Source organism: Mizuhopecten yessoensis, unplaced genomic scaffold (genome assembly GCF_002113885.1).
Source record: "Mizuhopecten yessoensis strain PY_sf001 unplaced genomic scaffold, ASM211388v2 scaffold716273, whole genome shotgun sequence".
Taxonomy (NCBI): domain Eukaryota; kingdom Metazoa; phylum Mollusca; class Bivalvia; order Pectinida; family Pectinidae; genus Mizuhopecten; species Mizuhopecten yessoensis.
In genome coordinates, this window is record NW_018480034.1 from 155416 (window position 1) to 173722 (window position 18307).

Genomic DNA, 18307 nt, shown 5'->3' on the forward strand with positions numbered 1-18307 from the left:
GGGAGGGTTGCTCGCAATTAAGCCCCCTCCATAATTTTGGTCTATGTTTTTTCACTAGGGGTGGGGGCTTATTTGCGGTCAAATATGGTAGTCAAAATGTTGTTCATTCTGATATCACACTTACCTTGAACTTCATTTATGTATGTTATACCTTACTTAACCCTTTCACCACTGTAGACCATAATGGACTCATTCAGATCAATGTATGGTAGAGTCTACTAAAATTACCTAGGGGTGAAAGGGTTCAGAAACTCAGATGAAACCTGTAATTGTGCAGACCCCTGTATAAAAATGACATACCTGCGTAGAACTTCTATTTCATTTTCCAGGGATTCTTCCTTGCCTGCCAGACATTTTCTGTTGATACATTTGATTGCTACAAGTTTTGACGATTCCAGCGTATCCTGAGCAAGGGAGACTTCGGAGAAAGCACCCCTAAAAAATAGAACAAAAGAGAAAATGTAGTTGTACAATTAGCTAATTAGGACCATTGTACAGAGAAAGTCATTAGCTGGATATTTTGTTCTTTCTGAAACTAGAAAAAGTCTGCAAAACATACATATGACCTTGCTCTGGTTTTGACAGATACAGAGTTAAATGCAAAGTCTAACCACAGTCTGTGAAGTAGTAAATAACGATTTTGTGAATAATTATTTTTTCTTAATTTTGATTGAAGCTTTTTGTCTTACACTTACAGCTTTAAGAGTATGAAGTTTGATGATCGTTGGACTTTCAATTTTTGCGCTTTGAGCTAAAATCGAAACCTAACCAAAGATGTCATAAGGACAGACAGAATGACAGAATATCAAAAGGGAAAAGAATGAACTGTATTCCCATTTCAACTGTTGTAGCGGCCTAAAAATCTCATAACACATTTTTCGTGTAAGAAATTAAAGTTATAAAATATCAAAAAAAATCCAGATTAATGAGAATCCAATTTCGCAATTTCGTGACTTGATATAAATGTCTACATAGCGTGGAGGTGAGGCTATCGTAACAAGTCATATGTCCTCAAACGTAGAGGACATTCCCAAGATAATCGTTAGTACCAAATCTCTCTTGCTGGATATCATCAATCCAATACCCAAATATAGTATACTACACCTATCCCGACAGATGCTTACTGTAAATCATTTTACACATATTTTAAACATTCCTACGCAAGTGATGGAAACCATTTACAAAAAAAAAAAAAAAATCACAAACATATATAAAATCTACTTTTTTATTCATTTTTTTTTTCAGATCTCCTTTGCCGAAATTTGATATCATAATTCCTTTTTTGAGAACTCCAATTACATTGAATATCCAATTACATAAGTAAATAGGATCTTTTACCATACTGAGATTTACAGAGTGTTAAACTATTATCAATGTGGACACGGCTGTTATTTCAAGTGGCTAATACAAATCTGACCTTTTAAACTTGTTGGAAAACATTACCGCAAAATTCTACAGCTAAATGAAACGTTTTCATTAACACTGAGTTTTGACCTGATTTCATCTACACAAAGATCAATAAATCTATTTACCTATACCTGTAATTGGTCATTATCAAATTGACCGACCAAACATCACACATACTATTCTACATTGGCAAGGACTAGCTAAGTCAACATTGTCCACAGAAGTCCGAACAGGTTTCTGACCGGTATAGTTCCTCTCGTCAACAAATAGTTAGAATGGCCAGTAAGCAATTAGCTTGGTAAAGTAGGCTAGGCTAGGCCTGCTGATCATATCCTTTGGATTGTTATTATCAATAAACTTTGGTGAAATTAAAAATCTATAATAGTTGAAATTGAAAATAAATTGTATTTGTTGGACTTTAGAACCATCAATTTCTGGATCATATCCTTTGGATTGTTATCAATAAGCTTTGTTGAAATTGAAAATCTATAATGGTTGATATTGAAAATAAATTGTATTTGTTGGACTTTAGAACCATCAAGTACTGGATCATATCCTTTGGACTGTTATCAATAAACTTTGTTGCTATTAAAAATCTGTAAAAATCTGTAAAGGTTAATATTGAAAATAAATTGTATTTGTTGGACTATGGAATCATCAAGTACTGGATAAAAACCAATTACGGTTAAATACAGTTGAACTGTATCCATCCAGTCACAAATCACTAAACTGGTTGTCCCACTTTCTAGTTAGTGTCTTGGACACATATTGGACATTTTTTTAAATAAAGTTATCCCAGCTGTATAGCCCGAGTTGTCTCAAAATCCAGTTACTTTTTGCTGGGAAAGGTGGGAGGATTAACTAAATTTTGTTGTAAATAGCTATATTTTGCATGTGGGTACACGGCACTCCAGCAGCTGTCAGACAGTGCGGTGGAAGTCAACTTCTACTGGAAGCAAGTCCTATGTGTACCTGTGAGCTCACACAGTGTGTCATTATCACATTGAGAAACAAACACGATGCCACACAGGAAGAAGAATAAAGGTGCGGAAAGGGGGCACACCTGGCGAGTTCTCAGCAATGAAATGAAGGTCAAAGATTGTCGACATGCAGGTCAAGGTCAAGCATGCTCATTGCAGGTCTTTTCAGTAAATAAACTTTTCAAAGTCATCGAAATTGGTAGTTACACCATTTTAAACCATTACTATTTGAGTTCTGATATCCAGTACTAGTATATATGTCTTGTCTAAAGGAGAGCTCGAATATTAAACGGTTAAATACATGATTTGTAAACATTCTCAAAGCTGAGCAAAGAAATGCAGGAGATTCTAGAATACACTAAAATCTGTGCAGACTGTGGAGGCCAACTGCAGGTTGTCGAGGGATGAACAACGTTAGGCGACTTGGCAGGGAATCCACAAACTTATGGTAAGTATGTATCGTATCGCACATCATAAAAATCAGTTACGAGTAAAAAACTGAATGATGTATAGTATATTGCCAGGAAGATCTTATTATGCTAACATCTAACTTAAGGATATAACTATATGCTACACTGTATATTATATCTGTTGTGTTTATCTCCCTATATTGTTTTTTAATAAGTTCATAATAAGCCAAATAAATGTATACCTGCAACTTTTCATACATACTGATTAATAAGCTTTGATCCATATATATACCTTGTCAACTAACATGCTTCTACACTTATCAATTAGCTTTTAAAAAAAGTCAATTAATCATAATTAGCATGTGCAAATTAATCTTCTTAAAATAATTTCACTCTTTAAGTAACTGAGGTGCATGTCAACATAAGGTAGCATATATCCTTTAGTGAAAACTGAATAAGAAAAAAAAAACAATATTAGAAATATTTTAATAACATTACACCAATTATAAGCTATTTGCAGGTATATATACATCTTTTGTCACCTTCGAAATTCATCATTATTTGAAATACAAGTGTTTAGGTAGCCAATAATATTTATATACGAGGAGAAGTAATCTTTACACTGCAGCCATATCGGATTGTGCCAATGATTTCATGTCATTGTAGACTGATACGTTTTATCAAAGAACATCTGTATCCTGAGGTACAACTCCGACTCAGGAAGAATATCGGAGTGTCTGTGAGCACTTAAGATTTAATCTTCGCCATAAAGACCTAGTAAAACCCACACAATGATGGGAGTAAATGAATCTTGTCTAACTTATTGGTTTTGAAAAGATGATTAAATTCCAGCCATTCTTCTGTAAACCAATCAATTCCCACCTCAGCATTATCAATTATTAAGACATTTAGGCAGTCACGGGTCTCCTGCCATCTTCTATAGTCCTCAAACAAAGTGTCCTGAGAGCTATTCAGGCACTTTCACACCTTACCTTTCCACCATTCTTACTTGTACTTGGTGGTCCTTGGTACATTGTCAGGTCTTCTGATCACTTTGCTTTTATTGCTTTCTCTTAGCCATTTTTTTTCCATTTCAATTAACACAATTATTTTCTGTTTTGTCAAGGATTCTGTTTTTGGTTTCTATGGTAACAATATAATTAATTGGTTTCCAATTCCCTGAAACATTTTCTGGAGTTCCAAAAAATTATTTAGATTTTTGTTCGTTTGGCCTCTAACCTGGAAACCCAGATTTTCTACCTCTAACTAAGGCACTCTGACAACTGAGCCTTCTGGTCATCAGTGATTGACCTAGTCCAGGTTCATTATTAACCCATTCAACCCTGAATTCACATTTGAACCTTACCAAGTCTGGGCAAGTCCAACTAAAATAAATAGGGATGATTGAGTTAAATTCCTCCATAGACCTCCTTTAACAAAGTCTTTGACACTTAAAAGCTCAGCTTTAACAAAATCCTTACTTCTTTAGTATACAAAAGTCAAAGGACCATAAATGCATACAGTTGAAAATTGTAAATAAATCCATTTCTAATCTATAGTTGTCCCTCATTCCAGCCAGTAATTTTGTGGACAGATTAAAGGACTTTCCTTATAAGAAATGTGTATTCATGATTAATCTGGCTCACATTCCATCCTGCTTTAGCTGGAAACAACGGATGCTGAGTTATCCAGACTCCCCCGTATAACACATATAATGTTAGATCATACAATACAGGAGTGTGGTACAATGATACCACATACAGTATAAAACCACAGGCTTGTGGCGACTTTCTTTCAGCTCCGAACAGAACACGAACTCAATACACACATGTTTACTACTTTTGTATTCATGTTTCCACTGTTACGACAAAAAGTGCAAAAATTAATGCACACTGAATTTTAAGATTATATCAAAGGGTAACAACTCAATATAATTTTAGTCCCGACAAACACAAGGCTATACTAGTCTAGACACTGTAGTAATTAAGTGTATATATACTAACAATGACACATCAGTTTTTGAAACTGCATACTGACAATAATTATATATATAACTATGTGTCATTTTAAACCAACATTAAAGACCTTGATCTGGATGAAATAAAATAAAATTCAACTTTTTTTTAACATTTTTTTCAATAATTTCAATATAATATCAAGATCTAGAATCAAGTATAGTGTAGACCAATTATACCGTATACCAACGTCCTAATGAAATTCTTTTTAGAGTGGCTGGTATAACGAATGAATACTAAAAACCTGATGCTAATTGTCTTACAAAAACAATATTTTATGACATCATATCGTCACTTTTTAACAGCATCAAGTTTTACATTTGAAAAGCTTTTCGACAATAATAAAAAGCTCGCATAATAAAAACCCTAGCCAACAAGTAATATCTTCAGATTAATTTCTATAGACATAAAATGTCCTCTTTTCATAACACTAAAAAGACTATTGGTACTTCGTATGAGGAAGGGAATGGGTGTGAATATGACATGTGATACAAAATACAGATAAATAAAGCTTGTTCTCATGAAATTTTCTTTACTGATGAAACAAACTTATACACTGTAGTTTTTCCTAGCAACAGTAACCTCTTCTTAACCTCCATTTATAAATAACTGTAGCACGATTGGGCCAATTCTGTTGACCTGGTACGTAGTGCAATCAGTTAGAGCGATAGTATATCAATCTGAAGTCCAGGGTTCGAAACCCAGTCTATAGCCCTGCTGATAACTTTTTTACACTCCAGGCCACTGTACATGTTGTTGAACTAGCTTTTTGTTTACTTCATCATTATTATTTCTCATAAAAGTCTGGCAAGGTATGAGTTTCTTTTCAGAAATAATTTATTAAAGCTATAGTCAAGCCGGGAAAAATAGTTTCCAACCCTTCGTTACAGTTTTCAGCAGTGGTACAGGGACCCTTGATAGCATCTGTTTAAACCAATCAAATATCTCCTTACAATATCAAGTTGTTACCATCCAGCATTTAAACCAATCAAATATCTCCTTACAATATCCAGTTGTTACCTGATCCAGCATTTAAACCAATCAAATATCTCCTTACAATATCCAGTTTTTACCATCCAGCATTTAAACCAATCAAATATCTCCTAACACTATCCAGTTGTTACCATCCAGCATTTAAACCAATCAAATATTTCCTTACAATATCCAGTTGTTACCTGATCCAGCATTTAAACCAATCAAATATCTCCTTACAATATCCAGTTGTTACCATCCAGCATACAAACCAATCAAATATCTCCTTACAATATCCAGTTGTTACCATCCAGCAAACAAACCAATCAAATATCTCCTTACAATATCCAGTTGGTACCATCCAGCATTTAAACCAATCAAATATCTCCTTACAATATCCAGTTGTTACCTATAAACCAAACAAATATATCCTTAGAAAATATTTCTCCAATTTGTTACTTACCTATGAGCACTAAAACTAATCAATTACATCCGGAAAATGTTTGAGCTTAGTACAAATGTCCTTAATTTAGAACACCTGAACCAGTCTAGCTATTAATACTTCTCTTTTATGACTGTTTATAAAAATAGCTATGATAAATATCTTTTATTTGTGAAGCCAGTAGTGACCTTTGAAGTGCCAGGAATATAAAGTGGTTGCAACCATGATTATTTATCCTGAACTGTCAATATTGAATAGATCTATTTTGGTGACCCTTTTTAAGTAAAACAAACATTGACTGTAGACTTTGACATCAGTTTTAAACCCTTAAAAGGGAAGTATCATAGTTTAGTGAAAACTTGTCCTACTGCTTCAAAAGTTCAAAAAGGTTGGGGTTTTTATTATTTGCTGTAAGAAGTGCTAATAAAGATGTGTTATGTGAAACATCTTGAAATATTTTGTTTAGTGGTGATCCTAAGTTTATAGCTTTCTCCTATATCTACTTCTGTCCTGGGAATCACTCACAAATTCAACATTGTTCATCACTTGTAATCAAATAAAAGATTATTGAGTAGTGATTGATCATAATATATGAAAATAAACTAGACTAAATTGAGACAATTTCTGGATTGACTATTTATACAAGTTTGGTTATCTTTTCATTACTTATACCAAATATACAGTCTTATATACTAAGCATTCAATCATAAATCATTTTGTATAGTGCTGGTAATGTATTGCATCATTTGCCTCTATAGCTATTTGGTGTTTGAATTGAAACACCACTTCTGATTGGTTAGCCAATGGACACACTTGGCCACTGAACTTTGTTGTTAATTAACAACATTTGGTATCATTTTGCCGAAAATGAACAACTCACTAGATGAATTTAAGTTAAAAAAAATATTCTCTGTAAGAGTGAAAATTAGTCGAAAATTATCATTAACTTTAAAGGATCAATTAATTGATTTTCATGAATAATTGACAACACCTCAACAACATGAATTAATCAGAGCAACAGTAGTAGACAATCTTTCTGTTGTTTAACAAATGTCTGAAGACATTCCTAGCGATGAAAAAGGAAAAGAGGCAAATATTAGAGCAAGATTGTAAATTAGGAAGACTAATGTTTTGGAACAAGAGTGTAAGTAAGATAGACTAATGTTTTGGAACAAGAGTGTAAATTAGGAAGACAATGGTTTTAGAACAAGAGTGTAAATTAGGAAGACTATTGTTTTAGAACAAGAGTATACAATTGTTTCATGGCTATTTGGGGAACAGTCAAAACTATCATCCCGAGGTAGGGGGAAGCCCTGGGGAACAGTTCCACAGAGATTCCCCCTACCGAGGGATGATAGTTTTGACTGTTCCCAAAATAACCATGAAACAATTGTTTTATTACCAAATAAAAATTAGTATCAATGCTGCATGCAATGTTGCCATTGCTTCAACACTGAGTCGCGGTCACCGAAACGCTTGAAGGGGGCTCTCGAGGGGGGATTTCTGCGTATCAAATTCGTGCCGGGTAACAGTTCGCTCTGACCGGGAAAACAGTTTTGACTGTTTCACCCCTACAGCCGAAATTGGACAAAAACCCAGAAACAGTCAAAAATGACTAATTATAATTTATACAGACTATTGGGTAATAATGTAAATTAGGAAGACTATTGTTTTAGAACAAGAGTGTAAATTAGAAAGACTTGTTTAGGAACAAGAGTGTAAATTAGGAAGACTGGTTTTGGAACAAGAGTGTAAATTAGGAAGACTATTGTTTTAGAACAAGAGTGTAAATTAGAGAGACTGGTTTTGGAACAAGAGTGAAAATTAGGAAGACTGGTTTTGGAACAAGAGTGTAAAATAGAAAGACTGGTTTTGGAACAAGAGTGTAAATTAGAAAGACTGGTTTTGGAAAAAGAGTGTAAATTAGGAAGACTGGTTTTAGAGCAAGAGTGTAAATTAGGAAGACTGGTTTTGGAACAAGAGTGTAAATTAGGAAGACTGGTTTTGGAACAAGAGTGTAAAAAAGAAAGACTGGTTTTGGAACAAGAGTGTAAATTAGGAAGACTGGTTTTGGAACAAGAGTGTAAATTAGGAAGACTATTGTTTTAGAACAAGAGTATAAATTAGAAAGACTGGTTTTGGAACAAGAGTGTAAATTAGAAAGACAGGTTTTGGAACAAGAGTGTAAATTAGAAAGACTGGTTTTGGAACAAGAGTGTAAATTAGGAAGACTGGTTTTGGAACAAGAGTGTAAATTAGAAAGACTGGTTTTGGAACATGAGTGTAAGTTAGGTATACTAATGTTTTGGTACAAGAGTGTATATTGGAAAGACTACGGTTACATTTCATCAGGTATTCATTGTGCAGTGAATTCTTTGAATTACAACACGTTCAGGCAATTCATCACAACCTATCATCGACCACAAATCACTCCATTAGGAGACGTGATCAACCATTTATAATGCATTAAAATGTTGAATAAACAAACAAGACTGTATAAATACAAAGATTGACAAATTCTAAACATGTTTGATGAAATTTAAATATCAAGTCGGATGAGCAGGAACATGTAAAAGTAGTTGCTTACAACACACGTTACATTTCACAGCATTGAGGGTCTGGAGACCTATAGTGGAAAATAATTGGCCCGTCGTAATTTGCTGCATGATTTATAATAAACCAATTACGTTGTTGTATAGACACGACTAATTTAATGTTGATTCTGTAAAGAACCTGAGTTTTTTCTCTGCTGTAGGGGGAATGGAACAACCACTGCCCTTACCTTGTATTACAATGGTTTTTATTTTAAAGAAAAAGACAATGTTTAACAAATTGACTCTCTTTAATCTTGAACAAACTCTTTGCAAACATTCAAACAGTAGTATTTTTTACGATGATTGTCCTATCTTCAGAACGACGACTTTACATATTTGTGGGACACACTGCTGCTGTCAGTGCCAATTCTTAAGTTCCAGTTTAATATTGCACAAAATATAAGTAAATCAGGAATCAAGGAATAATTGGCCGTCCATATCTACTCGACTAGCAGCTTTCATGTCGTAACTTTTTTTTTTTTTTTTCAACGACTACCACCATCGTATTCTGGTGTGGAATATAAGTAAAATTTGAACTACGCAATTAAACATGACTCTCTATTATCTACATAAAATGTATGTTGTGTATCACATTACGGACCAAGGTTCTTTAATCCTCTCCGTAGTTAACGAAGGGTTCAGTGTAAGTGGATACTTGCCAACTTTTGAAATTTCCATGTATACCCCCTGGAGACAAGGGGACCCTTTAAATGACATATTTTGAGTTGTTCTTTCAAATAAAACAACGCATTACAAGTGATACAAATCCCCTCGCATTAATTCACACATTGTGACACACGTATACAGGTATGTAAGAGGAAATGAGGTCGCTACAGCGATGACAAATGTTTTTCTTAAAATAGTAACAGTGACCTTGACCTTCAACGTAGAAACCCGAAACGACAACTTGTTCAAGGTATTGTCATACTAAACACTTGTATGAAGTTTCATAAAGTTTCGTTGAGGAATGAAGTTGCTAGAGCGATGACAAAGAGTGTAAATACGTACGTACAGGCAGAATCCTATATCCCCTTAAACTTTCGTTGCCAGGGGATAACAATTAATCTTAGAATATAGAGATTGTTTAGCAAATTCATTGGTTGAAAATGCTAAATTTAAGGGTACAAAACCTGGAGTCTCCTTCCTAAATAGGGAGAGTTGGCAAGTGTGTAAGCGTACCAAAACCTGCTAGCTCAGTTGATTTTCTTTATGGAAAGTATTGGGTGGTTTAATTCTTTTTAAATTCACAATTCAGATAAAAAATATCTTATTTTCAAATCTTGTTTATTGACCCATTATCCACAGGAAACCAACATTTCGGTACTAGTTGTAAAGCGTTCTATCAACTGTTTCTACACCGGAACTTTTGTTCAATACATTCCTGTATCTAATGTAATACCTTCACAAGTATCATGATTAAACCAGACCTGTGATAGCAATCGAATGAATAATTGATTTTTAATCATTTTCAAAAAAAATGTAATTAGAAAGTCAAAGTAGCATGACACGAAACTATATGAGCTCAGTTACCTGTTTACGTTTTACAAAGTTTGTACTGCTTACCTGTGATTACTCATTGACATATCTTACCGGTTGGAAAAGGATTTAAAACTGAAAGTATATACACTCACGTTAACAGAGACTTAAACAAACTCCTTTAGGATAAGCTAATGATATAAACTCTCGGAAATTTAGAGATTTCACATTTACCCAAATCAGTTAGCACTAGTTTTGAAACATACCATAAATATCTTAAAAAGTTGTCATTAAACTTGAGAACTCTTGATTTACAGGTGAAGTATTGAGTATATCATATTGTTATGTAAATTATTACCATTGTTTTGGGTGCGACACTCTACAGCTATTTGTAATTGTAAGAAGCTAGCCCTTGATCAGCAAATTGTTTGTGATAATTTCAAACGAAAGGCCCTCACTGGGCCTGTATCGCTCACCTGGATAATCAAAGCAATCAAGGCAGAATTTTCTCATTAAAAGTAACCTTGCAAACAGGTTCCCTGGGATGGGGCCAGACCCATGAGTAAATACTAGTAGCCTAGGATATGTGTAAACAATTTTATATATTTTTTTGATAGGGTCAGGATCTGCACATAATGACTTCTTCTCCTGATAGCTTCTATCTGTATTAGTCTTTTTCGTATACATGGCTTTAAGTTTAGGCTGGGGACTTCAATCATTTCCACATTGGTCCATATTAAGGTTCGAAGTTAAAAGGCCATGGGGTGACCCCAGCTTCAAGTGATTACAACACATCTCCACCGTAAGGAGTTATTGACGACCTCTTAGTAAACAAGTAAACAAGGATGTTGTCAAACTCTGAACAGATCCACACCTGAAATATTAATGATGGCAGGTAAGTAAACAGAACTTCTAATAAAGTATTGTTAGCTTTATACACTAGGAGAATTACTTAAACCTCTTCTATACGGTACCATGAAATATGTTGACCATACATTGTATCTGTGTATTGCCCATCAATTTAATATATTGAGAACTTACTATTAAGTTTGGAAAAGGGTCCTCATTATCTCTATTCCTGTTTCCTTCTATCGTATATTACCTAAGATAAGCCCACGGGTGCTATATGTACCAAGCACAACATAAAAATATCCTTTTAAATTCCAACAAAACTATAGCCTTTGAAAAATAGTGGATACCATATTTATTATCTTATTTGATTCTGAAATATTGTAAGGACTTACTGTCAGACAAACCCTTCATCTCTAACACCTGTTAAATAAAGGGGTGGGCTTATTACCAAGCATGGGCCTATCAACTGTGAAATACGGTAATGGCATTGCTTACTATGGTAGATCTGGAGATATGTCAACAGAAGGTAGGTTGTAAGTCAAGTGTTTGACAAGCAGGTGTAGGAGTTGTTGACTTTTACCTGGTAATCACTACCAGGTAATAACGGCCACGGGTCGGACAATCTTGTGTCTGAAGGATCTACACTTGAGATCACAGAGTACATTTAAGTCCGCACCATTTCAGTGGAACTTTGGAAACTGTTTTTTGCTAGTGCACTACTTTGTCACTACAGTGGAATTTTGCTTGTCAAGATTCTTTGGTAACTTTATACAGTGGAACCTTGTTAGTCAGGATTCTATGGTTTCTTCATATTGTAGAACCTTGTTAGTCAGGATTCTATGGTTTCTGTGTAAAGTAGAATTTTGTTATCTTGCATACTTTGGTTTCTGTGTAGACTGAAATCTTGTTACCTTGGATACTTTGGTTTCCGTGTAGACTGAAATCTTGTTACCTTGGATACTTTGGTTTCTGTGTTAAGTGAAATCTTGTTATCTTGCATACTTTGGTTTCCCTGTAGACTGAAATCATATTACCCAGGATACTTTGGTTTCCGTGTAAAGTGAAATCTTGTTACCTTGGATACTTTGGTTTCCGTGTAAACTGAAATCATATTACCAAGGATACTTTGGTTTCCGTGTAAACTGAAATCATAATACCCAGTATACTTTGGTTTCCGTGTAAACTGAAATCTTGGTACTTCGGCTACTTTGGTTTCCGTTTAAACTGAAATATTGTTACCTTGGAGACTTTGGTTTCCGTGTATAGCGGAATCTTGTTAATCTGGATGTTTTGGTTTATGTGTATATTGGAATCTTGTTAGTCTGGATGTTTTGATTTCTGTGTATAGTGGAATCTTGTTAGTCTGGATGTTTTGGTTTCTGTGTATAGTGGAATCTTGTTAGTCTGGATGTTTTGGTTTATGTGTATAGTGGAATCTTGTTAGTCTGGATATTTTGGTTTCTGTGTATAGTGGAATCTTGTTAGTCTGGAGGTTTTGGTTTCTGTGTATAGTGGAATCTTGTTAGCCTGGAGGTTTCAGTTTCTGTGTATAGTGGAATCTTGTTAGTCTGGAGTTTTTGGTTTCTGTGTATAATGGAATCTTGTTAGTCTGGAGGTTTTGGTTTCTGTGTATAGTGGAATCTTGTTAGTCTGGATGTTTTGGTTTCTGTGTATAGACTGGAATCTTGTAAGTAGCGAAAAAGAATTGGGCCAGATATTACAGTTTCACTGATCTAGATCTTGAAACCGAGACACTTTGCTGGATGTCAACAGTAGAACCTTGTTCCTTCAAGCGCATAATTTTCTTTCAATATATAGCAGAATTTTGGTCTACATAGGATCATCGCTAGTCCATATTCTTTGGTTCCTTGAATTTGTAGAATAATTCTTCAATATTCAATCATAAAAACTATATATATACTGACAAGGTTTCACCTTATAAAACAACACAAGTTATTTTAAATTTCAGACATAAGGGAATTACAGCAGTGCTTCAAAAACACTATGTCTAGTAGAACACAATTTCGAAATCAAGAATAATTGTGAGTTTTTTTTGTACAATCCAACTCATTTGGAAACTGATGCAATCTATAGCTACATGCCTGGTCAGGGAGAACTTGCCTGGTCAGGGAGAACTTGTCTATCTGTTTGGGATGGGATTACTCTCAATCAATTCCATTTCTAACACGTTTTATTGTCAAGGCTAAACTGAGCTGATGAGAAACTCATTGATCCATCAATGACAGACTAGACCCGAAATCAATAAAAATAATAAAACAAAAAGACTTTAAGCTGCTGCCAACATCTAACAGGGCCTGACCCTACTTAGTTAAAAATCTGTGCTATGAACCTCTTTAACAAACACATGTACTTTCATAATAACCCTGGTATAATTGCTCACTTTGCCATTTGCTGACCCTCTGTGACCCTAGTGACCTTGCCCTTAGTGTTATCAATTGACCTTGACCTCTATAAACTTTGAACTTGCCCCATTATTATTTACTGACACGGTCATCTGTGATGTCTTTTGTGACTCTGACCGCTGTGGGCCTTGACCTTTTTTCCAATATTATATATTGACCCTGACCCCTTTGATCCTTGACCTTTCCATCAATGCTATCAATTGACCCTGACCCCTGTGATCTTTTACCTTGTTTCTAAGGGTTAATGCTATTTGTAGCCATGACCTTTGTAATCCTTGTGACCCAGCCCTACAGTACATTTGTTGATAATTTTAGAAATAAACATCTTCGGAGGTAGCTGTAACCTACTCTCAATGTGACCTCTATGGGTATTTTTATACAGGTCATACAACAACATCAAGTCTCAGGGATTATTGTGAACGCAAACGTGAAAAAGTCTGTTAGGTCCGAGTGCAAATACTGTCAAAACATCCCGACCTCATGTTGGACAAAGACAGGCACCACAACTGTAATTGAATCAGCATCTTTTACCGAAGACACAAGTGTGGTTACCTAATTGAAACATAACCGTGACAAACCTGAAAACAATCGGATATGACCATAGAACTGACCTTCCAGTACGTAGTGCACTGAGGCCATCACCGAGTCAAATTTCATTACAGCTTTTACCACCGGGACTACTAATCCTACAGCTACCCCATCGTCCCCGGCTTCTAACTGCAATAACTTGATTAGCTGATTGCCACATTTTCTTGCCCAGTGGCTGAGGCAACTGTACATCTTGTGCATGCGTTAGCCGCATACCAACTGTACATCTAGTGCATGCGTTAGCCGCATACCAACTGTACATGGCAAAGCAGAGTACAACTTTTTATATGTAAAATAATTAGCAACTGTCAACGACAATAAGCCAGTTTGTGACCAAACAATAATGTCACAACTGTAAGATCACATATTATTCCTTTTGTGTAAAGTTCAGATTTTGTGGAAGAAATATTTGACACCATTATAACTACCCCTTTACTACATAACCTGTTTTATAAGACCACCTCTTCTATATGACCACCTCTGTAGTACAGACACCTTTGTTTTAAGATCACCTCTACTGTGCAATACCTTTGTTTTTTCAGGACTGACCCTTGTGTAAATCCCTTTATTTAGGACCAACCCTCATGCAAAAATACTTTATTTTATGTTTAAGTCTATGTACGATCTTCTCTACTATACAAACACCTTTATATGAGAGATATTTTTCTAACTTTGTTCAAAAAGGGGCAAGTGCATTGAGAAAATATTGCATACAAAAAGCATATTTTTGGGAAAATCAATCAATTTTTGCTATGATATTGGGAAAATACAACAGAAATTATTTGGTGGAAGGGACCTTATAACAACCCGAAATTCACTCTAAATAATCACCGCATTATGACCTCGTTACTTATTGATCCACAACATCTATAAAGCACCTTAAACTTATAACTATTATAAGCGCACAAGCATTAAGCCAGTTTTCCAGAACTAATAAACAAATTGGATTTGGTGTTTCAAGACACAAGTGTCCTTTGTCCAGGGTACATCTTAACATAACACAAACAGAACGCTCTAAAACAAGTACGAAAAGAAACATGGCTGTCTGAGATATCGACTGGTTCAACCGACTGATATCCAGCCCTCAGCAGAAGTACACACATTACCTCTCTTCCGTTTCCAAATCAAATTCCATTTGGCGGAAATAATTTGATTTTTACTTCATCAGCTACAAAAATATGTCACTTTGCGCTGGATATTTTAGTTGCCGCCTCAGCACCCTCCAGAGTAATTGACCGGCACCTGTCCTTGACCCTACTCAACGTGATGATTGGACAGTTCTGAAGATCATACGCATATGAGACCAATACGAAAGAAGACCGTTTTTCATGGTAACTATATGTAGAAATGAGTAGGTGTCCAAATACTTGGCCAACTTGTCCGAAGTGCTATAAGAGCTAATGACATCTCCGTACATATCATATCGGGGACAGCCAGACACATGCAGTGTTAAACCTCCATTATCTCTGGCTGTATTTGTTAGGACTTATTTGGTCGTTAAATATTTTAACTGATTATACAGATGATTTAAGTAGCGCAGTATTCCAGAGCCAAACTAATAAAATTCCTCCTTCCCATTTTAATGCAATGCCTGAAGGGGACATTTATATTGTATCAATAAAATAATTGGCTAATGCTTTTCAGGACTGCATGAAATTAAACTACATCATAATTTAATACGAAAGTCTATAATTTAATATGCATTCCTATGTACAATAATAATACTGTAAAAGCAGAAATTTCCGCGTGTGAAAATGTTCACATTGCCGTCCTTGAAACTGATCATAGTGTGAAAATGTTCACATTGGCAATAATTTTGTGAAGTCTTTATATTCTATATCTTTTTAATCTATGAAAAGGTGAAAAACAGAAACATTTCCATACACTTTAAGAGGGGATTAAAACACGATGGATTTAACGCTTTCCACCGTACGTCGCGTAACTTGTTGGATAATATAAAATATTTACAAATTTTGTTGAAATGCATACTTAGTGGACACAGCTTGTAAATGGAGTGTTTAGCTCTGTAGGTATCAATGGAAACAGGAGGGATATCGATCGATTCACACATGCAACTGTTAATGTGATGGCTAGGATATGTGCGAAGTTACGTTAGCATTGGCTCAGTACTTTTGGAGGAGTAGTGTAGATAAAATTGTGTCTAACCACAGAATGTTTACATTTTTGCAGCATAACCCAACCCACTCCACCCAATATTCTGGTCAAAATTTCATCCATGTTTTTGCAAGGACGGGGAAAGTAAACCAAACGCTCAGAAAAGACATTCTGATATTGAGCCAGCCAAAAGCCATCAGCACGGTGGGGGCGCCATAAAAGGAAGAGGAAGGGAGATCACTCTGTGTCTCTATTGTCGAGATAGGGGTCACGTGGGGGTAGGGAAGGCAGGACTTGTTTAATCCTTTGTTTTTGGGCTACAAAGATGGGTGTAGGTATTGAATATGCAAGAGATAATAATCTGAAAAATATCACTACTTTATGATGTCCACTAGTTCAAAAGCATAGACACAGAAATATTTACACACTAATGCTATCATATAAAGAAACAATATTCTAGCTCAAATAACTGTCCCTTGTGTGAATAAAAGGAAATTAAATTCACTGTCGCTAACACTGGGATATATATACATCTCTACCTGTTGTGGATCTGGGCCTTTGACAGAGATCATCGTAGCTTATAATTAACAGCTATATCGGTTACACTCGTTACCTCGGTAAGTAAGTATACTGGACAATCATTTTTTTCTGTCATTTCCGTTGTCAGTACACTACAATTATATCTGTTTGTTGTTTCCATTAATGCGTATGATGGGCAATTAAATTATCTATAATTACATATTTTTGAGGAAGTTTTCATTTAAATAAATCAATTATCAAGTGTCCTGGGCAGTAACAATCGCCCTACCAGACCTATACAATCGATACACAACACAGGGAAGGAAAAGCTCGGACCACAGGTCGACAGTGTAAAGCTGCGACCATTATCAACAGAGTATGGATATCACTTAAATGAATAATTAGCCAGTCATATAAATGCTTATTAGAAAATATATATATACTATACATTTCTACAAAGCAAAAGCAGATAAATTTGTAAACCAAAATTAGTTTTGGTGATATTCTCCATCTTGTACATGTATATATAATCAAATACACATACTTGATAATGGGAGGTTTTTTTTCTATGTCTAATGCACTTTAGTCGAGAAATATTATACATAAACCCTAAGCGAATAATTTCATAAAACTCCATAATTATTTACAAATAATTTAGTCAAATGAAATGATTTTAAAACCCATGATATGACGTAAATAAGAAAGATAAATCCTTCAAAAAAGACTCCATAATAAAAATGACACTAATATTAATGCCCTAATTACCCTTTCATCCCATTTATATAAGGACAACAGACATGCAAGATCGAAACATCTTCCTCTCCGTCAACAACTACTGTACACAAAAATCTGAACTTATATTATGGTGACAATGGCCTTGGACTTTGACCTCAAATGCTGAAATATAACTGAAAGAAGCAGTCTATGAAAAAGCTATAGTTCAGGTACAGCAGGAAGTTACCCAAACTGAAACACAAGTCATCATCTACAATGACCTTGACCTTGATATGTTTAAGTTTTCTTCATATTTTTTTTTTATAACACTTCGTTTATTACTACAAGGCTAATGGAAAAGCCCACTAAGCGCCTACTGTATAGCTATAGCAGTAATGTCCATGACCTTTGAACTTTTGAACCACATTACTCTAGCGCGTGTAATCCTACAGAGCCTATATGTTTAAAAATAATTATTCAATTTTACCTTGTAACATAATGCTATTTTTCCTACCTGTCAACTGATATAGGTACATGATGTTTTTCTAACCTTGCAAACTATTATAAGTGTTTACGGGGGAGGGGGTTTATGCATTTTTTGACCGTCTACAATCACTATAGGCCTAAGCCACTGTGTTGCGGGGTAACTAAAGCTGATAATAGGATGTATAACACAAACAAACCCAACCAAAACAAAACAACAATATTAATATCAGAAAACAAGAAGAACAACAGGTTAGTAAAATGAATTGATCCCCTGATGTGCCAGTCCAACCTGACATACTATCCAACACTACACT

At 35.0% G+C, this 18307-nt stretch overlaps 1 protein-coding gene across 2 annotated transcripts in view; it reads right to left on the reverse strand.

The window, feature by feature from the left end:
• Positions 1-18307, reverse strand: part of LOC110442509 (calcium/calmodulin-dependent protein kinase type 1-like) — a 115647-nt gene that overhangs the window by 79447 nt on the left and 17893 nt on the right. For both annotated transcript variants that reach the window (XM_021486154.1, XM_021486153.1), the window contains exon 2: positions 301-435. In XM_021486154.1, coding sequence (XP_021341829.1) covers positions 301-435 — 135 coding nt within the window. The remainder of the gene's footprint in view (positions 1-300; positions 436-18307) is intronic.